Source organism: Zootermopsis nevadensis, unplaced genomic scaffold (genome assembly GCF_977971745.1).
Source record: "Zootermopsis nevadensis isolate Lab colony 2312 unplaced genomic scaffold, Znev_1.0 Znev_ptg000203l, whole genome shotgun sequence".
Lineage (NCBI taxonomy): Eukaryota > Metazoa > Arthropoda > Insecta > Blattodea > Termopsidae > Zootermopsis > Zootermopsis nevadensis.
Genome location: NW_028259334.1, coordinates 75,651 through 101,978, shown reverse-complemented (window position 1 = coordinate 101,978; position 26,328 = coordinate 75,651). Strand labels below are relative to the sequence as shown.

The 26,328-nt window shown below is 35.4% G+C and overlaps 1 protein-coding gene and 1 pseudogene across 11 annotated transcripts; both read right to left on the bottom strand.

Moving 5' to 3' along the window:
* Window positions 1-349: 349 nt before the first annotated feature.
* On the bottom strand, window positions 350-26,147 carry LOC147870758 (structural maintenance of chromosomes protein 6-like). 11 transcript variants are annotated; one of them, XR_015533187.1, is made up of 11 exons: window positions 25,755-25,803; window positions 22,866-22,971; window positions 13,310-13,469; window positions 12,683-12,878; window positions 11,967-12,125; window positions 11,148-11,308; window positions 8,982-9,071; window positions 8,498-8,680; window positions 7,551-7,673; window positions 3,170-6,965; window positions 350-1,288 (listed from the first exon to the last, which is right to left on the bottom strand). XR_015533187.1 is itself a non-coding variant. In XM_087342009.1 (11 exons), exons 1-10 carry the CDS (start codon window positions 25,786-25,788, stop codon window positions 6,957-6,959), a joined length of 1,221 nt encoding a protein of 406 aa, XP_087198135.1. In that variant the 5' UTR covers window positions 25,789-25,803; the 3' UTR covers window positions 350-1,288; window positions 6,946-6,956. The 11 variants fall into 11 exon arrangements, 9 of the variants coding, with proteins under 9 accessions (XP_087198135.1, XP_087198137.1, XP_087198133.1 ...); XR_015533188.1 differs by having other exon boundaries at window positions 6,813-6,965; XM_087342009.1 differs by having other exon boundaries at window positions 6,946-6,965.
* Window positions 23,162-23,274, bottom strand: LOC147870759 (U5 spliceosomal RNA; annotated as a pseudogene).
* Window positions 26,148-26,328: the final 181 nt, after the last annotated feature.

The following is a 26,328-nucleotide window of genomic DNA, read 5'->3' as shown; positions in this document are numbered from 1 at the left end:
TTCTTCCAAGCTGATGGTCACTCAGCTAGTAAAGTAAGTCCCGCCTTTCAAGGAACACAAAGGTTTGTTGCCAACTGGTCCTTATTGTGAGCCACAAGAATACAGTTCACAGCTTCCTATCCTATTCCAATAAGATGAACTTTAATATTATCATTTCAACTAAGCCTCCATCTCCCATGTGGTCTGACTGATTAAATTTTTTTATCTGGATAAGTTTAAATGAATAACAATGAAGTGCCTGTTTCCATTTGTGATCCTTACAATTACTGATTCAGGATGCTAATCTACAGGTCATCCTCTCAACCACAATGCTGTAAAAGCTGGACCACATAGTATGTAACCACTAAACTCACTTCCAAACAAACATTTATTTTGACCTATCTAAAGAATTAAACAAAATTAAACTAACCAATTATAACTTTAAATTCATTACATAATTTCAGTGCCAATTCACAAAGTCTCTTGTTTTAATTTCATGCCAGAAAATCAGCTATCACTCCCAGAAAAGCAAGTAAGCTCTTATGCAACTGGGGAATGACAAAAATCAGCACATATTAAAAATTCTCTCTTTTTGATTCAGACAAAACTAAGTTACATTCATCTACAGAAAACTTATGAATGAAAAATCCACACTTTAGGTGCTACAGCAAGAACAGGATATACAATAACAGAGTCATAGCTCTATACCCTTAACATGACAAACAATCAAACATGCAATATTTGAAAATGAATAAGAAAAGAGTGAACCAACTCAAATCAGCTAATCTTCAAGACAAAAATGTACATTATAACATTTTATCTAAACATGAACAATTATGCAAATTTAAGACAGGTTTTATTTCAACAAAAATTCTGATTGTGGACTTTATTGTAATAGTGAAACTGGCATATGTTCCAAGAATTTATAAATAAGAACAATACATTAAATAAATCACCATTTCAGATGGAAATTTTATTTTAAAACATAAAATAATATTTATAAGTCAAAGAGATTAAATATTGCACAAATGTTCAAATCTTAGAAATCAGGTGAAAACTTGTTAACATGTGGTACTTTGTTCACTGGCAGTAAAAAGGTTCAAGTAGGAGTCTCTAACCTTACAAAGTTGGTCTCTGGCTCCTTGCAGATACAGTTCATGAGACCCAAAATGCCATTGAGTGGTGTATCCTGAGCTACAAGGATAATGCGATGCTTAGTGTTGCTTTGGATGACAGTCTGCATTTGTGGCAGCCAATCATAGTTCTGGACTGCAATGTAGATCACAACTGGATTTTCCACCATCAATCCCTGAAACAGATTCCACATACGCTTTCTACCAAAATATATATTCTAACAAAAAATCATTTAGTTTACCCAAAGTTTCTTGATGAGCTGATGATCATACTGCCACCTCTGGCTTAACTGGGATTACTTTTTATTAATCATTTTATGGAACAAATCAATGTATTACTTATACAGCATTAAATAACATAATAATTACACTGGATGAAGTGAAAAGTATAAAGAAGGATGATTCAGTATAACCTGTACATTGATTATGTTGTTGTGGGTTGTGATGCCTTGTAGATTTATAGGTAGAATCCAAGATTTCAGAGAAAACTACTGTTTCTACCTTCAGCCTTACACGGTGTCATAACCCAGATGACTATCATCATATTGTCATCTTTACCATAGTGAAAATGTCAGATCTCACAAAGCTGCACAGTGTTCAATACGTAGAAGGGTAAGCATGCTGCTCAGGCGCATGACTCAAACAAGTTAATTGCAGTTTCAGAGCATAATCATACTCTAAAACGGGTCTCTGATGCTCTTGTCAACCCAAGGTGGTAGATTTCCTCTTATATTATGAAATGGAATTACATAACTTGTAAAATTTACTGTAAAGACATTATCCTTATTTATACAAACTGAAAATCTCAGAATGCCTTTTCAGTAATTTCACTCACATCCATACTTATATCTTTTAATGGAGTTTTACTTTTAATCAGTTAAACACATACATATATAAAAGAGGCTAAAAAGCAGCATTACAGTAGACTTATAGCAAAATCAGACAATAAAATAAAAACAACATGGAACATAATAAAAAGGGAGACAGGGAAAATATATTTATCAGAACAAATGCCACCTCTTCTAATAAACAATGAAAAAGTAAATGATCCTGGAACAGTGGCTAATGCCTTCAATAAGTTTTTTCTAACAATTACTGAAAGCTTAAATTTAAATCAAACAGGGACAGAAGATGCTGTTTCCACTTTAAAAGCTGCATTTCCTGTAAACTTTTCTGGTTCTAATATCATTCCAACCACCGAAACTGAGGTGAAAAGTGTAATAAATTCCCTCAAATCAAAAAACTCATCAGGTTATGATGAAATAAGTAAAATTTTGAAGGCTTGTTCAGCTCTAATTAGTCGTCCATTAACCCACATTTGTAATCACTCATTATACACAGGCATTTTCCAGGACCACCTTAAAATATCAGTAGTACGACCACTGTACAAGAAAGGGGACAAAACCAATATGACAAATTACAGACCAATTTCACTTTTAACTACCTTTTCTAAAGTGCTTGAGAAGATTATGTACAATAGATTAAGTCATCATATGCATGCTAACAACATATTAGTCCAGGAACAACTTGGCTTCAGGAAATGTGTATCCGCTGAAGATGCTGCTTTCAAACTAACAGACAATGTTCTAAAATCTGTTAACCAAAAAATGCATGTTGGAGGAATTTTCTGTGATTTAGCAAAAGCTTTTGACTGTGTAAATCATGAAATTTTGTTGGATAAATTGCATTTTTATGGCATTCAAGGAATAGCAGCGCAATGGTTCAGATCCTATTTAACAGATCAAAGTAAAAGCACCTAAAAACAAACGAAATTTTTTCTCAAACTGGGGAACAATAAAACATGGAGTCCCCCAAGGGTCAATTTTAGGTCCCTTGCTTTTTATAATATACATAAATGACCTTCCTCCAATAATAAAAACAATAAATACTTCAACAGAACCCATAATATTTGCTGATGACACAAGCGTTATAATTTAAAATAAAAATTTTGATGATTTCTGTTCAACATCAAACATAGTTCTGTCTCATATGAGTAAATGGTTTACTGCTAACAAGCTGACCCTAAATCTAGATAAAATTTATAACAAATAACTCACCACAATGTGCTTCAAGTATTGGTTATGATGCGAAGTATATACAAGAGTCGATAAACACAAAATTATTGGGTTTGAAAATTGATAATCACCTAAATTGGACTAATCATATTGATGAACTGATACCTAAGTTAAGTGGCGCATGTTACGCAGTTAGATCTCTGTTCCACGTCAGCAACACTGACACACTCAGATCAGTATATTTTGCATATTTTCACTATTTAATGAAATTTGGAATAATTTTTGGGGGGAAATTCATCAAACATCAAAAAGATATTCACTTTACAAAAGAAAATTGTTAGGTTATTGGCTGGTGTAAAACCTAGGAATTCATGTAGAAGTCTATTTAAGAGATTAGAGATCTTAGCTCTCGTTAATGAACTTTATTGTAAATAACCAAGAACTCTTTCAAACTAATTCTGCTGTACACAGCGTCAACACAAGGAATAAAAATCAGCTTCATAGACCAATTGCCAGTTTTCAGAAGAGTGCATATTATGCAGGGATCAAAATTTTCAACAGTCTACCATCAAATCTCACAAGTCTTGTAAATAAAAAGGCACAATTTAAATCAGCATTGAAGAGATACTTAATTACACACTCCTTTTACTCTGTCGATGAATTCCTAATGTCTACAAGTAAGTCGTAATTTATCCTTTGTATTTTTGTGACATTTATATGACTTGTATTTGTATAACATGTATTGTATTATTATGACTTATTCTACATTCTATTGTCATCTGACTAACTTATGGATCCATGGAATGTAATAAAGATGCATGTATGTATGTATGTCCAATCAGGATAATACTTGGAGGGTGGTTTGGCATTAGATGTGTGTGTGTTTGTGTATGAGTAAGTGGCAGTACAGAACAGATTTATTTATTTTCATATCTTGGACCCCCATTAAATTACTTTAATAACCAAATTACAGTCTACTAGTGAAGGGAAAAGGTTGTGTTGTGTTTTGGAAAAAAAACACTTATATAAGAGCATGTGCGAATTCAATAGAACAATTTGCGCGGTCTTAGATTTATTTGCTGTGCTCCCATCTGAAACATGAATTCCTGCATTTACCCCAGTCAGGCAGAGAGGCCATTGGCAAATATATCTGGGGACAATGCCACAGAACGTCTGCATATATAATAAGATTCTCCGCATCATTTCCTATAATTGTGATCTGAACATGGCACGATATAGCATATACTTGAAGACGGCCGTCTTCCGGGTTGTTGCGCCGTGCAGTCTGGTAGAAGTTTACTGACGTTTCAGAGGTCCTTGCTGCCTCCATTATCAGGGCGATAGGTTACTCATAAAAAACAACCCAGTCTCACTGCCATAAAAACCTCAAATCCTACATAGCATATGGTTAGGTTAGTATGAAATGTGTATTTGTCTATATAATGATGCATTATCAAATCCACTATATTTACTGCATTTACTTAAAAGATATCAATACAATAAAATGAGGTGATACATGATTATCTCTGCACCTTTTATGTTCCCCATCTTCACAAAAAGGTTCACATTTCAGAAGGAAAAAAATTGAACGGGGAGGGGGGGGGGGAATGTACTAAAAAAGATGCTCTCCATATACATATAATTTTATGGAAGCTCTAATTTTATGTTTTCAAGCTAATTTATTCTTTTAAAATATCCATCGAAGCACAATATTATATCTGGATGAATTACTTTGTATTAGCAGATCGTTGAAATGTATGACTAAGTGATAGATCTCTTACATGTATAGAATTATAGTATCCTTTAAAGCAGAACACATTTTGTCACCCGAATATTAGTAATTTTAATTTCTGTTATCGTAACATGCTTGTATTTAATTCTTTGGATAAGTCGACATGACTATAAGAGAATGATAGATAAAAACACTTAACTTAAATCTTGAAGAATTCCGTATCTTTATATATTGTATGAGATTTTGATGATGATATTGGTTAATTATTAAATATCTAAGATTGTAGCACCTTATTGGATTGGGAGAAGATTTGGAAGCAGATTTCTGTACTGAAAAAGACAGTCCGAGAATTGGGCCACATGCAGTTCCAGATATTTACAGAAGTAAGGTTTAATAGAAATAAACAGAAATCAGGATTTAATAAAAAAATATGCCTGTAGTCTGTATATAATTTCATTACATCGTCACACTCATAGCTGTAAATATGTTTGTATATCCTCCGATTTGTGAAGTAGATTCTACTTCACTTGTATTTTAGATTTAATTTGTAGTTTAAACAAGACTACTGTGTTTTTACAAAACCTGATGATACATATATATTTATATATTTTAAATCTTGTCCGTCTAATCACAATAAACTCTTATTAAATATTAAAATATTACAATAATTAACATTTAAAATATATCAAATGATGTTCTTTATCGAAATATTCGATTTACATTAGACCATCATTTTTTCACGACATGTTTCAGTTCCTAAAAGAACTATCTTCAGGTGAATATAATTATATGAAGATTCAAATCAATAATAACTTAAATACAATTTCTATATATTATTTTAGCGCACATTTTTATCAGATATCAAACGATGTTCTTTTCCAGATTTTATTCCATTTTAATAGCATACTCGATGTTGTTCTGTATATGTACATCATGCTCGATATGACTTTGGTGTTAATTATTGTAATATTTTAATATTTAATAAGAATTTATTGTGATTAGACGGACAAGATTTAAAATATATATTTATTATATCACAATATGACGCAACTTTACCATCTCCTGATGATATATGTTTCTAGATTTTCCAAAGTACTCAATAAAATTATTCTTTTTTCCATTTCTGTTTGTTTGTTTGTTTATTTCAAAACCCAGTGTCGTCATTAGTTTTCACATGACAAAACTTCCTCACAATAAGAGTGTTAACCACTTTCTTGTCGAATGTAATGTTCGTCTTCTGGACTGAGGCTTGTAAGTAGATTGTAACATTTTGGATTGACGTACGTCCTCCATCTTCCAGGGTGAAGTGATGATAGATGCAGTATCTTTTACCAGTGTGTTCACGTCCACCTACTTACAAGTTTAATCGACATTCAAACTCAGAAGACAAACACTGACATCTTGTCATGAGAACCTCAGGTCTCATTTGAAATTTGTCATAATTATAATAATTTTTCTGAAAGGCGAAGCTGATTTACACGAGTATAACATACCTTTGAAGCAGAAGAAAAGAAAAGTCAATAATGAAGCAATCATGCAGTTTCAGCTTCTTCTGAAGAATGAAACAAGGGAATCCGTTTATGAAGAAAAGTAGAGAAAGTAGAGAGAGAAAGGTGAGTTTGGTTGTATCGATCAGGGCCCTGAAAACCAACCAGACCACTAACACGGCCCTTTTCAGGGCCCTGATCCATACAATCAAACTCACCTTTCTCTCTCTATTTTCTCTCCCTCTCCCACTCTCGCCCACGTGCTACCATTGGTCCAATCCCATAAATGCTCCCATTGGCTCGGGGCAGGCTACACCTTTCACTTCCCGGCCTATAAACCCAGCACCTCACACCCTATTGGCATATTCATCGCCCTGATGACGGAGGCAGTATGACCTCTGAAGCGTTGGGTTAACATCGACCAGACTACACAGCGCAACAACCCAGAAGACAGAAATCTTCATACTCATCGCCCTGATGACGGAGACAGTATGACCTCTGAAACGTCGGTAAACATCGACCAGACTACACAGCACAATAACCCAGAAGACGGATATCTTCAAGATACAAGCTCCTTCTTCTTCACTGTGTATTATTACCCCTGCATAGATCATCCATCCTGTAAGTAAAAATAATATATTATGATATTAAAAGGAAACACTGTCATATAGTTAAGCAGTGTTATTCTACTGACGAAATAAGCAACAGAAACATGTGAACTATCTATTTGTTAGCTAAACAACCAAATCATGCACACAGCAAGCTAATAAATGCAAGTGCTGGCACACAATATAAAAAAAACAGACTAGAATTGTATTCTCGTGAGCCTACTGACAAGGCAACACTTTTAATGCTGCAGAAGTTAACTATTAATCTGTATTTCATGATAACAGGTACACAAACTTAGTCGGTAAACAACGAACTTTTAAAACTCTTAAAATGGCATTGCAGGGGCTGGAAAAGATTTACCACTCACAGAATAGCAAGTATAATTTATGCAATATAAAGCATTAATGTGCACACATGCAGGCACACGTATGCGCACACACAACATCCTATCCAACTTCAAACTTTTCACCAAATGTAACAGCAAAAAAGATTAAATATTCCAAGAACCCTCCAACCCAACCAGACACTGAAGATGAACGTGGTTGATACAGAGAAGAGGCTTAGTATTCTATCTTGCTCTTAGTTTATTTAGTACCTGTGTATTGTAACATCCCCATGGGACTGAATGGCGGATACGCGTTGTGCGGTGAGGAAGATAAACTGGAAGTCTGTCTTCTGTCGGGGATGGTTCGATGATCCTTTGATGATTCATCATATCCTGAAATATAAAATATTTAACTAAAGAAGCAACAAAAACCTTAAAACAAGGACTTACAAAATCACCTATGAAATGCCAATGTAAGGATAACATTTATACAAAGCCTACTCTGCTTCCTATAAATCATGTGGCCTATTTATTCGTTCTACGTGTCGTCTGGTGACGGCGTAGCTTACAGTTCTCATACAATTTACTCTGAATACCATGCATGGCACAGGTCACATTTGAGGATTATGTCTACGATACCTCAGTCTTTGTGGAAATCACTATATTAAAATTAAAATTAAAATATGGTGTATACAGTCACACGCTAAAGTTAGAAATGTATTCCAACTATGAATTTGTGACTCATGAATTCAGAGTGAAAAGCAAACTAGAAGGGATTTATGTACAATGATTCTGTCAAAATAAATACATTAACATCATCACACAATTCTGTTGACCATACACATTTGAAAATATGCAAAATACTGGGCAAATAAATTGTAAAATATGGTACAAAAATCGATAAGGTGTAACATATACAGAAGAAGAATGCAGACCAGATACAGCGCAGAATTAAAACAAACAAGGCAGAGTTACAAGGGAACCAGGGAGATGCTGGCAAGGTGATGAGGCTGATAAAGGCATTAAGATACTTAATCCATGAAGACGAGAAGGTATAAATGAATGAGAAAATGAAAGCCACAAACAATCATTCAAGGCAGAATTGGCACAATGCCTGTACCAAGTACCACAAACTAATTTCTAGGTAACAGGAAACAAGAACAAAAGGATTTGCGAAGTCCTATTTCTCACTGTATTGTACTCTTTGCTGCTCTTACCGCAGAGAAATAAAATCCATCCAAGATATAGAAAGGTGGCTTAATAGCTTCCCAAAGGGCCATGATTAAACAAACAATGGCGTATGAACAATCTCCTGTAGGCATGATGTCTTCTACATGAGGGTCATTCATAGACGACACTTTCACTTCCGTCTGTTTTTGGTGATCAATCTTAATTTCACCCTGCAATCAACATTTGCCAAAATCAAAGTCTCTGAGGAGACACAAACACATTACAAATTAAAAACATAGTTAACAGAACACATAAGAGGCCACAAACATCAAACATCTGATTCAGCTTTCACTATCAAACCCCAAACACTTTTGCCTACATACGATTTAATTTACTTCTATTAATTTTTCACTTAAAATTAAATATCATCCCACCACACGTCTGACAATACGTTGGATTTGAGAGAGACTACTTGTCCATAAAACAGAAAAGTTGAGAAGTACTGTTTTAGAGAAATGTTCTGATTCTTACTTTGCGTCCGCACCCTTGGAGCAAACTCTCGAAAAGGGACTTCACTTGCAAATCAATCATATCACGTGGTTCGATCATGTTTTCTAGAACCTGAAACATACAAAACAGAAACTAAATAACCACAGAAGAAACAGTTCAAATTCCTATAAAATTAGACAACAGCTACTACAGTCTTCAAAAATGCAACTCAAAATACCTGGTAGGGCAGGAGTACCTGAACAGCTGCATTTTCACCTTATCCAGCGAAAAATTATTAGCCACAGCTACTAGGATTCATACTACCCACGTAACAAATATCAACAATTCAGAGGAACATACTGCCTCGATATTTTCAGCCCTAAAGATGGAAGCAGGACGTTCCTCAGGAATGTTGGTATTTACATACAAATCCACATGGATTTACAACCCACAAGACCAATATTTGCGGATTAACAACAACGGCTTCATGAATTCATATTTAACAACTTAACAAATGTTTAACAAGCTAAGAAATGTATGCACAGCGTAACAGTGATGGTCCAATGTCTGTGATGTCAGTTGTCTGGAATCAGCAACAATTGATCCATAACCACTGTGCCCCTGCCAGCAGCTTCCAAAGTCTGATTTCTCACTCAAATGAAAGTAGCATTTTTTAAAAAATGTGCATTTCTCATTTAATAGTACCACACCAAAGGAGTTGCACAGAAGTGGCACTTAATCATTGATTGCAAATGACACCGAGTTTATTACTTTCACTTACATCAAAACTTGATGTTGCAACTTCCAGTGCAAAATTTACAAGTGTAACTCATACTATTACAAAGATTTAACAAAATGTAAGCAAGCACGATAAATATGAAGTTGATGCAATGTTGCAATGTGTAGTCTGGTTGAAACTCGCCTACATCGCAGAGGCGCTTAATGCCTCCGAAACGTTGGTAAATTTCTACCATAACCTAGAAGACAAGTCACCTGATTTCTTGCTGCTTGCACATTACAATCTGCACAAATAGAAAACATTCAAATACAATCTTATTCTTCTTCAGTTGGTGGACCCTGGCTTCCTTACATACAATACAAAATTTCCCTGCCTTATTTTACTTCCCCTGAGTATTACAATTTTTAATAGTAAATGAGTAGTAATTTCTCTGGAATAAACACAGCATAAAACAAACAACCATTGCAGCAGTGTAGTTACCATGTGCTTTATACACAGGAGGTCCCTGGTTCAAATTTCAGCCTGGAGACCTATTATCCTGAGACTTCCCTCAGTCCTTCCAGGCACATCCTGGGTCAGTACCTTAAATTAGGTGAGGACAAGATAGCACTCCCTCCACACCCTTTCCCATCCATTATATATCATCTAATGCCATAAAGTCTTAACTAGTAGCTAATGACAGTGGCGAAAAATAAACCACAAACAAATAAAAATATAATTTTTAAAGCAAGTGACATCCACAAAATCCGTCACCAACGGCGTATTTCCTGAAAGGATAAACAGAAAGTGGGGATGAAATTCGAGTTTCTCACAGAGAACAGGTGAGTATCAAAGTCATGGAAGAACATATTTCCTCCAGTATGTTCCTCCAAGACAAAAGGTACCCACCTACAAACCCACATGGCAACAGACAGAAAATGGGATCTCAAGCCAAGTTAATTGTAAATTTGTCTGAATAAAATAAAACTGGTACTGCTGTTCAGTCTGATATGCATTCACTACAGCGCAGATGCAAATAAGTGCATTACACAATTTAATCATTTAAAGAGGAAATGACAGCCATCTGAATTGTAAAAAAGTTGTAACAAAACTCATTCTATTGTAAACATTAATCAACATTTGAACAGAATAACAACCTCTTTCTTAGATATTAAGGGACGGTAGACGGTAGACTACTGTCCCTTAATATCGGACACACAACACATCACTTACAACCCAATATAAAACATCCAAGCACAACCTCCAAATTTAAAGGAGAGACAAAACTTAAAACCAAACAAATCAATATACGCAACGCAAGATGTACAACAGTTTTTAAAATTGATAGACCTGATGATGATGTAATACACATTGAAACATGTCGTCAATACAAAAAATGTAACAAGATACTCTTTCTTAGAGTTTAAAATGGTAGTGACCTTTCGTTTATTTGACATCGACTCTGCACATGACCATTTTATTTGTCCTACCTTCCTTGCCTTCATAAAGAATTTGTACTTCTGAGAACTGCTACTGTTTAGGAATTCCAGGACATCTTCCCGATTCAGAATTGTTACAGGATTGTCAATTTGTATGTTGAATGCTGAAACAATTTTGTCCAGTTCTTCTTTTTTCCTGGAAATTACTTCACCTGCAACAGGAAACAAGTGAGAAATGATATACACAGTAATGTAACCCACTGACCCAAATGTGATCAACTGCTACTCCAAACAAACTATTTCATTGAGACGGTCGGGACCTGGTGCCAATTTAACGAAGATGAAAGGATAGGCAATGTGCCACTTACAGAAATCTTCAATATTTAAAAGCTGTAAATTTTGTAATATAGTAGAGTCAATCGAGACTATTAGTTTGAATGGAGTACAGTACATAAATCTTGTAAATCAACCTTCACCCAAGTTATTAATTCAATACATCAAGTAACGCGAGTTGAAATAAACTGAAACTTCCTATATAATGCTGTATATGGAGGAAGACCAACAGGACTCTCAGAAAAGAAGAAGCCTAATATGACACTTTTACGCAATTTCAGTAAAATGGGCCTGAAATCTGCGTATCTTTTTAAACAGCCAAAAATAGAACATATTTGAAACAAATATGACAAAACAGACATTTACACATAATCAGTGTGCATGGTAAAATGCCCTCTTAAAACACATATACAATCAGGAAGGGGACAAGTCATATTTTATTTATAAAAAACTAATTGTTTAAAGATAACAAATTTCTTGTTGAGAGCATCCAATATATGAGATGAAGGAAAAGCAGAGGGAAAGAAAGCCCAGTACCTTCTTCTGACTTTATTTCGTATGTGCCGCGACCAGTTGCATCGAAGCGTCTCCTTACAATTATATGGTCACCATATTGTTCTCTCTCGTAATTAAGGTGACCAGTATTCTTCAATGTCACTTCGATGGTAGCAGTGACTTTACCCTTCTTTATAAATTCTGGAAGAAACAGGAACAATTCTAAAATTCTGATACACACACTTAATCTTCCTTCCAATATCATATGAAATAAAATTAAAGTTTTGGACCAAATCCACTGTTCATTCAGTATTAGGTTAACTGAGGGGATCCTTCGCAATTCTCATGTTCTCTAATTCAGTCATTTGGGCTTGATGATATTAAACATCACGATCTTACAAAATTTACTTAATGGGTTGGCAATAAATACCATGGTATAATTTTTTTTATCAGTGCAGGAATGGTAAGTCATGGTAGGAGAATATCCAGCGCACAATATGCTGGATCTTCTCTGCCCCCTGAGTTACCAAGCTCACACATGTACACACTATGAATTATTTTATATAATCAGATTAAAGAAATTTAAAAACATAAATAATATGTACTGGGAAATTAGTTTTAAGGGAAGATAAGAGATGACAAATTTCAGTTCATTACCTGTGTAGACTGTACACTCAGACTTTTCAGACTGGACTAAATTCAAGCTAGATAAGCAAAGACTAAACCTATGACCTTAGCAACTTGTTACAATATGTTACCTTTCAAAGAGGTTCCTCTCTTAATAGCTCTTGGGTTACCTCCCAAACCAAGTACAAGAGCATAAACTATCGCAGTTTTGCCACTGCCATTCTTCCCAAAAACAAAATTACCTCTTCCGTTCAGACGAACCTCCAAGGATGAGTGGCACATGAAATTTGTTATGTATATTTTTTCAATGATCCCAGATTTTGGTTCCTGTAATGTCAATATTCTTTTAAAATAAAATTGCAGTAAACTCTACAAATGAGGCAAACTTGTCCCTGAGCACTAGAACCATGCTAGTTCAGTTGCAACACATCAATCACATTTATAATAATCAATCTTCAGGGGCTCCTATAATGTATAAAGTTCCACACTTTTCTGTCAATTCATGACACACAGATTGAAACTTCAATCTGCAGTACAACAAAAGTGGAACTCCAAGATCCAAATTCTTAAAATGTTCACACATGAATACACGACTTAGAAGAAACCCAGGCACCAAAACAAATATTTAGTAACATGGCAACCTGGTACATATTATAATTTATGCTCTGCGTGTGTAATCATGTGCCTATAAATAAGGACTCATATACAGTATATATTCACGCATGTACGCGCACACACACCAGTTACATAGAACTCACATTTGAGGGGTGTCCACTAGAACTGGATTCGTCTCCGTCATTATCTCTTCGGAATTTAGAGGTGCTCGGTGCATCGTCTGATTCTCGAACTCGCTCATCTCGACTGCCAGAGTTCTTTTGTTCAAGTGAAGCTCCTTTCACATTCATTTTTAAAGATGACCTACAGAATCAGAAACATGTGAGAACTACAACTTTACTTCTTAGATAATTTCATAAAAATGTAACAAACTTAATTTGACAGACTTCAACACAACTTACATGCGTAATACCTGTCTCATATAAACCGTACTTCTTGAATGAATTATCCTAGAAATAAGATAGAACTTTCTTTCTGCTGTTACGTCCTCCCTTACATCCAAACTAAGTAACCACATCTAAACAATTACTCATAAAACACACAAAATATGTAGCTTAAACTCAAATTTTAAATATTTCACGATACTGTATCACATCACTACTCGCTTACACAGGCCCACCTGACTCAATTCTCATTCAGCTAGACACTAGATGTACGTAATTTTTAATAGGTCTTATTTCATAAGGAATTCAAGAATAAACAAATATGCAATTTCCACATTTACTTCTAGTCAATCAACATAATCTGGACATGTGAAGGCCAGAGTGAGCGAGCAATTTCGCATGAGATACGGGTCAAATGCCATTTTTAGATCAATGAAATCTAAAATCCTACAATGAGCTGGGTTTATGGCTTGAAATAGAAATCTAAGGAATTCACACTGAATTTCTTGGTAAACATCAATTTGGAAGGCACGTACTTGGAGGAGCTGGTAATTATATAATTCCCCGTGTTACATGATGGTGTTCGCTCGACTCGCCACCAAAGTCAATTTCCATTTATGCCTGTGTCCTGCCAGTGGTCTCCTTACTTCAAACATGAGGTACACATTTCATATACCTCCAATGCGCGCTACATGTCTCCTCCATCAAGCCCTCCTAGATTTTATTATCGTAACAATATTTTTGAATACGCTGGATACTACGTGCAGAACGTAAAGCCTTTGTGTTTGCATTTCTGTACAAAAAGTGCTCAAAATCGTTTATATCGAGGGGAAAGTATGGAATTTGACATAAACCGACCAGTCCAAAAAAAGAATATTAATTAACAAGAAACAGAACAAGGGGGAACAAATTACAAAATATTCTATCAACTGGTTTCAAGGCACACATTTCTTTCTACTCGGATCCCAAATACATCCATCCACATTCAATTCGACTCGAATGTAGAGAAGTTTACACAGCCCTGTTTTAGTTGCAAAGAATAACAACATACTAGGTCTCTCTTCACACACGAACATGTTTTGGTCATTTAAAATTACGTAACTTCAGTATCGCAAACCAGACAGCGTCGAATGACAGAATAATTAGTTAATAATTAACCGGAAAGTATTCAGGATGGACGGCCAGTGGCGTAGTTTAAGGTACCATCCAGGCATCTTCCTGGAGATACTGAGGAAAATCATGAAATACCTCCATCAGAAAGCACGGTCTTTGGGCTGAGAACAGAGCCTCACAAATACGAAACCCGAACTGTAATTATGTGACTGCGATGATGTTCTTTGTCACTGAACAAGTAGACCTATTTTCTATACGTGTTTGAGGATTCTTACGTTAGTAAGGGAAAATTGACTGCATAAAAACGTAACAAATGGCTGCTCAGTCAATATGTTCTTGAAGAAAGGTACATTTATCATTAATTATATTACAAAAATAACGTTATATAAATCAATAATGGACTGAATCGTTTCCTTGGCTTTATAAACTCGTCATTAAAGAAAAACTAAGATGATTTTGGTAAGATCTGAGTTCCCCACGGCGACGAGTATGATGATGGGGGCACAAGGATCTGAAACGGCGGTCAATATCTACCAAACTATAAACGGCTTCCGTACAGACTAAACTTTTAGACGACTAATAGTGCCTTCCACTGACGTTAAATTGTTTCGACGGGTAAGATCGAGCGAGTTCACCCGGTGACTGCCACGACTGCACACTGGCCGGCAGAAAAGCAGCTCATTCATTACAATTGCAGTGCCTAATTGGGCACCTCCAAATACAAATTAGAGAAAAATCCGGGCCAGCCTTGTGACATATTCTGGCCTCCTGACGATAACCGACAGATACAATGACCTGAATGTTAACGCCATCCGCAAGTTAAAAATGAACTCGGACACGCTGTCAAAAATGTATCCCCTTTTAAACCGTTGCTCTAACACTTTTAAGTTTTTCATTCGGGCTACTACGGCAACCGCTGCTCGTTGTTGTCCCCATTTTAAAGAAGAACAATTAGGATTCTCTTAGCTCGAATGTGACTCCGATGCAGTTCGAAGAGCCTCACACAACAGTTAAATGGAGTATTCTAATTGTGACTGCGCGTGGTACGTGCAGCGCGTCCTGTGTTCGCGGATGAAAACGGCACCTGATGTGGAGGGCAGCTGCTAATACTTTAAAGGTTGCTGTGTATGCGAGTGGAAATGTATATGGATTCTGAAAGACTAAATATAATTAATTCATCAACACAAATTACAGGACAGAATTTAGCAATTAGTAAAACTCTTACTGGTGAATACCATAACATAAGTGTAAAAGTTTCAACCTGTAGTTTAATATCACCTTAGCTGTACACACAGCCACGTTGTTCACGATCTCGCAGTTTAACAGCTTTCAGTAGAGGGACAAAAATGTTTGGTACTGGTGAACAGTTGTAATTACAACTAATACTTTTGCTGCAATGTCACTGACAATTAAAAAAACTGGCACAAGAACAAATACAAATAAAAGCTTTCTTACTCAGACTAGTGACAGAGTCCTCAAGCAATACGGTACGATCCCTAACTCACAAAGCAAGATGCAATCAAGCCATGGCCAGTGCATGCCTTTCAAATTCCAATGCAATGCCAAATGTAGAATGACTTTCAATAAAAGATAATCATCACAAGGCACAGAAAGTATGATCCCAAAATCCTAACAAGCTGTCTTTTTATACTAAAACACATAAGCTCCATTAGGCCCTCATGCTATTGTCATTAAAGAAAAAAGTAACCATATTTATTCCTCTGTTACTTTAATAATGCTTTGTCATTTCCGAGGAACACTTATCATAAACTGGCAGGAACATTGTAAATTATAAATTGTACAGAATACAGCAATACCCAGAGGAACTGAGGAAAATAATGAAAACTGAAAAGTTAGGGTATCAGATTTGAATCCTGAGACTATGGTGAACTGGAAAGAGAGTAAAACAAAGCAGCTGTGGCATATTTTGTTATATAGTTCACTGGAATGATGAGAAAACCTCAGTCTTGACACCTGTAACCAATTTCAGGATGTAAGCCACATACAGCGGTATAAATTTTTCCTATTAATTATAGTTAATACATTCATTCCTCAATTTTTAAAGGCAGATATTCCCTTTTTTATTGCTACATATATAAAAATTAATTTCATACTCATTTAGAGAAAAATTATTATCGATATGGTAACGTGATACATTCACATACTAAATAAAACCTACAAGTAAATATGTAGTACACACACATTTAATATAATGAACACTGCTAATTTGATACTAATTAAAACAAATTATATAAACAACAAAATTATTATTCTTTAACCCACTGCTCCTCAGACTGTACAAGAAGAAAAACACAGTGAAATGTCACCTGTAATTTTAAACTGGGTTTAAGGCACTACAATCTACTGTTTAAAATGTTTTAAAAATAAATTTAAATGGTGGCATTTGACATCAATATATGACGATTCACTTGTGGGTACAAGTCGATTGCTGAGGTACCAACTGAGAAGCTACAGAATTAAATATGCTATCTTGTTATTTGTTTCATAGAGATCCTTGAAACAGCAAAGAGCATTCTCAGATTTTTTTGTTCAATATTTGGACCAAATACGTATGCTGCAGGACCCTTGTAAGGGGGGGAGACATTTAGACAGGGGTAGGGGTGATTTGACTGAAGAGTATCAATGGGATTAGCAGAGCAAGGTATTGTATCACCTGCCTGGAAAGAGTAGTAAACTATAGCACATCCCACAGTACTGCAGTATGATACAGCTTGCTTTTATGATATATAAAGAGTTCAATTTCTTCCCAATAAAAAATGACAATCTCATAAACTCGTGGGTATTTTAAGTAGAGCTGAAGTCTGAACTTCATTCCCTCAAATATATACACAGTCATAATGATATAAACAGGGGCATTTTAAACTGCCTTTAGACTGTTTAGTCCGATTTTGACATTCTGCAGGAAAACAAAATTCCTTTTAATTATTCCAAATTGTTTGAAAATTTCAAGTGAATGTTAGTTAGAGAATCCTTTCCTTAAAGTGGATGATTAGGTTAAAAATTAATCTTTGACGTACTGTCAAGCCTTAGAAGCATTTTGGACATACACAGTGCTATTTGTCTGAATATACAAACATTATAACAATATCATGACACAACAGGACCATATAGTCCTATTCAACCAACCACACACACACAAATTAATGGGACACTTAACCCTTAAAGCTTAGGAACATTTGTTCACACAGATCAACGCTTATATCGTCCAGTAACCGAGACCTTCAACAAAATGATGGACACCAAGAGAATTCAATGGATGTCATGGTATTGGCCAAATTTTATTTTAGATTTTAATTGAATTATTCTTATTACCAGATGCCATACTGCCACAACAAGCTGGTTCAATTTCACTGTCAAATGAGATTACTTCATCAGAGACACTCTTCAAAATTAGATGTTCTCTATTTCGTTCCTCAAGTTTCAACTAAACGTAACTTCAATACATATGTCAGTTTCTGTAAACATACGACGTAGGTCATTTACAGTATTCAAACTTCCAAAACAACAAAAATCACGCAACTACAAACAATGAATGAAGTATTATTTGTTGTGGCAACATTGCGTGTTTCATCTAGCTTACATTCAGATGTCACTGACAAGACATCATCCCCATGTGATCTTTTGGTAAAAATAACTTTCATAGGGTTGGTAATCTTAATTTCAATTTCGGAGTTGTGTGTGTGTTTGCTTACAGTTCAAAAAAATATATTCTAATTCATATGAAATTTGAAGTGCTTCTTCCTGGAAACCAAGAAGATATTTTAGAAAAGTCAAAAACTCAGTCCTGAATTTGAGTGCTGGTGATGGTGCTTCCTGTTGCTTGGAAACTAGACATGAAAGGACAGTGCCATGACCGAAATTGCTTTTTTCAATAAGCAGACCACAGTAAAAATGGCTGCAACTCCAAAAACAGAGATACGGGTGAGAAATGGCCAATGAATTTTGCTTACAAAACATCTTGTTCCTGCTCATAAGGTTCTTTTACATGCCCTAAAACTATGACATGAGACCGCCGGCTTTACTTCCCCTCTGAAGAAAGTTTTATCATCCTTAAAAGTCCACCGACCTTGGCTGGGTTTGAACCCGTGAACCCTGGGTCCAGTGGCGAAAACGCTAACCACAAGTCCACTGAGGGCAACTTAAAAGTACAATAGTCAAAACAAACAGGTAAGCAGATTAATACGGAGCAATCACATTATTACACATTATCAGACTTTCATCTCATCATGCTGACTTAAGAAGCAAGTAATGAATTCCCTATTTCTACCTGCTGACTCAGACGACTCCACCTTGATGTAGTAGCCTCCACATCTGATTTCACTGTCTGTGACATGATGCCATCATCCACAAAATGACGTCCAATATCCTGGATCTTGGCCAGGCGAGCTTCTAGATGATTTCGAATGTAGTTTTCAAGGTCCTTCAAAAGAATTGCTAAATCATTTACTTTCACAAAACATAAAAGTAGCTATAGTGACTTCGAAAGCGATCCAGGAATGACACTTTTTAGGATATAAGCCAAAAGACCGATCATTTGCAGGAATTCCATAATCTTCAAACACAACTCCATATAAATTGTTTGTTCTTTAATGTGTTTACTCATCAAGGAGATGTGCAGAAGACTGAAATAAGAATTATAACCTTGCAAGCTACCCTGAAAGACCATTTCCTCAGAACTCACTCTGATCCATAAATTTCAACAAGAGATGTGAAAATGAATATAAGCCAGTTCAGAATGTAACTGCTACATAGCCTGCAGATATGGAGTCTTCTCAAAGGTTTCAAACTCAGTTATTCTGACCGAGGATTTTTGTGGGGTCTCCTTAGTATTTTCACATAAATGCAAGAAAACTGCCCTAAAGTAGACTCTCCCCTCAAAACTACCCTACTCCTATTCATTCAGTTACGAGGGAAAAAAATGTGTTAATGCCTGCACTCATCACCTTCACAGTAAATAGTCTACATGCATTATCCTCAGAAGGTAAATTTCAGATTCACTGAATATGTAACATTTGAGGTTTCCACAGTGACAAATCCAAAGACAATGATCACTGGTAAACTTATACCAGACCACAGAAGACAGCCATCTTATGTCTGGTCATCTGACTAAGTGATTTCCCTAATCGCTTCTCTAGTTTGTCCAACCAATCCATTTCTTGGGCAACCAAAGCTGATTAAGGAAAATTCTCATATTTTATTCAATTACAGAAATTTCAAAAAAACAAAAACAGATGATAGCTGAAAATAAACTATAAACTCTTGCCTGACTTACAACATGACGTAAAGTCACCTGGTAATTAAACAATATCTTACTATTAAATAACACACGTAACATTTATGCACACTGAGTGGAAACATAGTGAGTATGCATATACTGAAAAACGTGAAATGATTCAGCATCTGTGCGTCAGTCACCAAGATCCAGTTATCATCTGACTTACTCATCACCCAAATGACTGAGGCTGCAAAGCATCTCAGCAATATTATGGTAAAATTAGGATGAGCGAAGAAACATAACCAGACTTTTCAGTAAGTTTGTTGAAGGAATCTGAGCAGTTGTAAGAAATGTGTGTCTTCCAAAACAATTCATCGAAGATCTCAATGGAAGCCCAGCGACACCAGAAACAAAAAGATCACAACATCAAAATGCTGATACGTTTTTCTAATTTCAACAGAAACAACCATTATAAAACTGTTAATATAAAAGTACATAAATCTAAACAGTTCTGTCAGTACAAAGTTCCTCTGTTACGGATGATGGCACAGTACAATCTGTTAAATCATTCTCCATAAATTCAAAATCACAGGATGTATCATTTAGAGGTTATGAATCTCGATGTAAGGTCATGTGTCGTACTTGCAATTTACATTTCTTAAAAACTAGCAGAACATATGAAATAAGCAATATTGCTATAGACATCTGCAACATTTCAGAAATATCTTTGACAGAAGAAACAATTAGCAGACCTCAAATAGGTAAGCTGTTTCAAAATTTAAAAAAAAATAAAATGACTTTCATCGAAGATACTGAAATTTTACAGTCCAACAGTAAAGCAGATAAAACGTTATACAAATTAGGGGACTTGTTTACAAATAAATCAGACATCTCACCAAATGTAAGTTAATAAGGATGGATTCTCATTCTGATACAAAATCTTAAGAACCAACATACTGCTGCAAAATTTGTCTCATCTGCTGACTTACAAGCGGAAGTAGAGTCAAGTCAATGTGTCAAAACTCCTGGAAAACTTCAGAAAGAACCTTATTTCCTTTCCAAGAAAATCAGAAGTGATAAAACAATGGTTCATGGGTAACCCCAAAACAAATCTTCAAAATTAACAGGTCTAGTATGATGAATCATAAAAGAGGCCAGACGAGTTCACTCAAATGCAAGGAGCACATAGAATGTCCTCCTCTTTTGATGTAAACAGAAATCTGTATTGGGAGTTTATTTCATATATAAGTTTTTCTAAATAAAATGTTGTGATTGCTTTCTTCACTCTGTTGTTTGTGCAGAAATTTCTGACAACCATTCCGGCTGTTGCGCATTTCTTAACATATTCCTCCGCATTTAGTATTGCGCGACTTTTCGTTCTTCCAAAAACTCAATTTAGAATTCAAAGCGAAAAGGTTTCGATGACATCAATGAAATAAAGGGGACAATCAAAGACTAGGTTTTCAAAATTCCACAGCAACTTATAAAATTACAGAAGCTCGGTATTTGCTGTAACAGGTTTGAAAGGGTACTTCCAAACAGAACAGCATCAAATAAGTACTGAGATAAAATTTCAGTATGGAAATTTAACTTGTCACATCTCGTGACACTGGCTATTAATGAAACAATAGGAATGTGATTCCTCACAGAAACTGCAGGATACAGAATGCCGGATCTTAAATGTAACAAAGATAATACAGAAGAACCAATAATAAATATGAGGACAACATGAAAACTATGAAAAGATGCATGAGAACAGAATTCCAAAGCCACTTTATCAACATAAACCGAAGAGTAGAACAATCCAGGAATGCCTGAAAAAAAAAACAGAATAACTTTAATCCCTGTATATGGGGCAGGCCAAAACTTAATCCATAATGTTGATGTTGATCACGATGAGACGAAACACCTTCAAAAACCAAAGATGATAAATTCAAGTTTTAGATCCTTTACAGCAACACATTCATAAAAACAGGCCAAATCTTTGGCAAGATGAGAGGACAGTATTACTTTTGACAACTTATTCCTGTCCGAAAAAACAAATAACAGTGTTCAAACATTTACCACAAGAAAAAATCTTAAAGAAATTTAATTTTCAATCATACATACACAAACAATAACAGTAGAGATTCTTGGGCAATGACATTCCAGGCTTTTTACAAAAATAAAGTATGTTACAAACATATTTCCAACTCAGTCCTCAGTTATGAAGATGGCGATATGCGTTCAAACCACGAACAAAGGACAAGTAGCGGCTTTGTCATTACGCGTGAATCGAGTGAAGTTATTTACTTCTCAGAATGGCACGTGTAAAATACCCACAATATTAATGCATAAACGTACTCAATTTCCCTTGCCCAAGTCACATACATTCGAATATGCAGTCAATTTCTAGCGTTCTTCTTCCAATCACCGCCCGCACAACATTCGCAAACAACTCAACACAACACAACCTCAAATTGCAAAAAACGAATATGAACGTACGTTGCAGCGTCTTAAAGGATAACCGAATGACAACAGGAAAACCATAACGATCCACACTGCAATGAATATTCTGATTTAATACCTGGGTCCAAGAGTTACGAAGGGAACTGACCCTCAAAACACAAAGAAACTAAAACAAGGCGGGGTCCTGCGCAAGCGCAAGACATCGTCACTTGCCAGCAGTCACAAGTTTCGTGCAAGCAAGCCGCTCTCTCTCTCTCTCTCTCTAACCGAATTGCTCATGACTGAGCATCCTGACCCCACATGCGTTGCTTCAATAGGCCGTGTTCAATACACTCTCAATAAAGTATCACCACGGTACATAACACAGGAAAGCCGATTTCACTGCACTACACATCACTAGAAAATTATCAGGTCAAGACTTCCGATACACCTGGTGGTTTACTTTCATACTTTTACAGGTTCCCTGTGCTGAAAGAAATATTCTCTGTACATCAGAGAGAAGTAATGATGAACACTTACCCTTTAGACGGGCCGCTGGCACACGCAGCTGGATCTTCCTGCAAGCCAGACAGCTGATCCTGAACAACATGCTTTACTCTCTTTCTTGATGGACCAGGTTCCATTGCTGTGAACATACAGCATGTATAAAGAAAATACAAGCAGTTTTCATCTAGGATTTGACATGGGCAATGAAATTTGTAATAGTGAATTGATAAGGACACGGTAGTGTTTGAGAATAATATTACGTTAGATCCCAAAACTGCACAGAAGTCTTCTTTTTTCTGACATTCTCAATACAACAAAGTTAAAAAAATAAATCAGTAATCTAAATGTAGGAATGAAACTGTATGAACCATATGTTCCCCTCAACAGAAATCTTCAGTAAAAGGCAAAAGATTTATGCGAATATCAAGGGAAACCTGAGTTTTTAAATAAGCTAAATAATGTAGAATAAAAAATTAGATAAAACCCCAAGCATTTGGGAAATGTGTGATTATTGACGTTGAAAGAAATAAGAGTATAATGAAATAACAGTATGTAACGACGCCATGCTGCAGAATTCCGCCCCAAAACATGTAATGACACACACCCTACCACTTACAATCTGGTACCTTGAAACAGTGGGGTGCTTCCTCAAGTATAAACTTTAACCTTTTGCAGCTGAAACTCGTGCAAATAATATTTAAAAATCAACTTTCTTTTTCTAACAAAAAACAGCCTAATCAACTGGTGAATGCTCTTTAGCAAAATTATCAATGCTGATCAGCCTGCAAACTAGTATACCAATTCATCAATGAAGATGAACATGACAAAAATTTAAACCAATGGCAATGGTATATCACCTACGATAGATGTGACAGACATTAAGAGTGTCCCAAGTTACATCTGTCATTTCCATACGGTTATCTCTGCACGAATATCATAAAATGTAAATGTTGTGCATTGAGGGAATTTCTATAAAAGCCCATATTATATTGGACCAAATTGTATCCTTGTATTTAAATACGTGCTCAAAAGCTGTCATTACAATAAAAAAGTCATTCAAATTCTGAATGAAAGTTCTGTAACAAGTGAATAATATGGGCATGTGAATTCTTGCAAAGCAGAAGCAATCTCCTGACCAGCACATCAACATCCAGTCACAATCCCTGCAAGATTTCAACACTGGTATAGTGAAGATAGTTTCAACAAATGTTCTCAAACAAAATGAACAACAGCAAGACCAGCAACGAACATTCACATAAAAGACACACTGCACCTTAAATTCATGGGCAAGGTCTGTGTTGGAAAAGCTGGCAAACAAATCAAAAGAAAACACAAGATACACACACAGATTTCAAACTCGACGTAACATTTGGGTTGTGGGGCTTCCATAAAAATAAATCTGTAACAGGCACAGTATCTTCACTCTCAGTCTGAAGCCATTTTTCAGTTCACTGTCAATCTTTTCAAAACTTCTCATAGCATGCACCATGACATGAACTTTTGATTTCCTCATTTCTTACTAACTCTGGAGAAAGTTTCCCCATAATCAAACCAGTGTTACTGGACTCCCAGAAAACTATGCCCAAAATACGCCATCAGTAGGTCAGCCTGGTATATGGTGTTCTTTCAAGGATGGAATCACTCAATCCCTATCACATACTTTTATTATAAATTCTGTTGCCCATTTTCTGTTCTCAAATTTCCTAAGTACACGAAGCCTTTGTTTTACTGTCAGTAGAATTTTATTATGATTTTCATCCACCTTCTTTAGAACCCCCACCCCACAGGTAAGTTGAAGGCCTATTTCACCTGTGCTTATTTAAAAAATTAGTAATGCATGAATATTCCAAACACTCATAATCAGGAGCTTACTGAACAAGTAAGAACCCATAAATTTCTCTTTCATGACATTATGCAATCATAATGTACAAAGTCAACAGATTTCTAGTACTTTCCTTTTGCAACCATGACAGGCCCAATATAGACAAGTTGGTGGGGAGTGGAAATATTCTACTTGAGTGTGCGCTTTGGAATACAGACAAATCACATATTGGATTAACTGACAATTCATCCTTAAATAGGAATGATCATACCAGACACGGATTACAACTTAATTCAGAAGGCAAGTAGAAGCTTGTGCAACTCACTGCTAATTAGATTAGGTGCAAACTGGATACCTGTAATCACTGATGTAAGATCTAACCCTTCTTTTAGGCTTAAGCCCAAATCTGTCACCAAATACCTGAAAGATGTCTACATCAATGCTAATAAACCAGTTCTAAATTCAGAATACAATCAAGATAACAATTCTGTGGTGCACCATCATAACATAAGAGGACTTTCAAACAAAACTGATCAACTATCAGTGTCCATTAATAATAAACACACACCCTAATCTGTGTTTAACCCAACACCAGAGGTAAAACTTGAAAATGTTACTTTTGGAAGTACTTACTCTAGATGAAATATGGTAAAAGAAGGTGCAAGTATTATTGCCAAAAAGAACCTAAAATTTAATTAGATAAATGTATTGTGTCACTAAAATAACAAGAAATAGATGCTGCATTGTGCAATTGGAATCTAAACATTCCAACATATATGTCCTAGCTATATATAGAGCCCCCACTGGCAATGCTGACTTTCCTAAACAAGTTACAAAGCATTATAAATTATCTTTATAAACCTACAGCACAACATCGTCAACTGTGGTCCCATTATCATCAATACAAATTATCTTATTGAAATTTACAATAAAAATGTGTAAAATGCTCGAGTAGCATCTTCCAATGTCATGGCAACAGTTAATTTCCCCATAAGAATCCAAAATTACTCCATCTGATCACGATGTATGACTTCTAGTAATATTAATAATAAAAAATCGATCTCCAGTTATCATAAGTACAGAATACCAATCAGACTCACAAATGAAGACACTATTAAAGAATGTATCTCTCATCGAATGAAAATTGGGAATGAGTATTAAACAGCCTTGATGTAGATTCAAAATTTAACACATTAATAAATAATCTCTTAAAAATGTATAAGCAAGTTTCACCACCAAAACAGTGATAAAATATCTGAAAAGAATGATTGGATCACAAAGATAAAAAAAGATTAACTAATTTGTCAATAGTGGAACAACCAAATAATGAAAATTCACTGCACGAAATATTTTAAAATACTTACTTCCTCGAGGTCTAAATCAGATTAAATGTGAGAATCAGACTAAACAACCTAGAGCAACCCAACAAAATAAAAGCAGTCTGGAAAACATGAAAAAATTAAATCATGGAAATATTCTACAGAAATATTGACCTCATTAATAAAGATAAATGATAATGTAATAAAAAATATTAAGCTCTTAGCAAATTATTTCAATATTTCTTAACAAATACAGAATAGATTAATAATCACGTTGCAAAAAAGAAGCAGAAGACGAACAAAATATGTTAGTTAAACAATCCCAAACACACGAAGTAGAATGATGGCGCCTTCG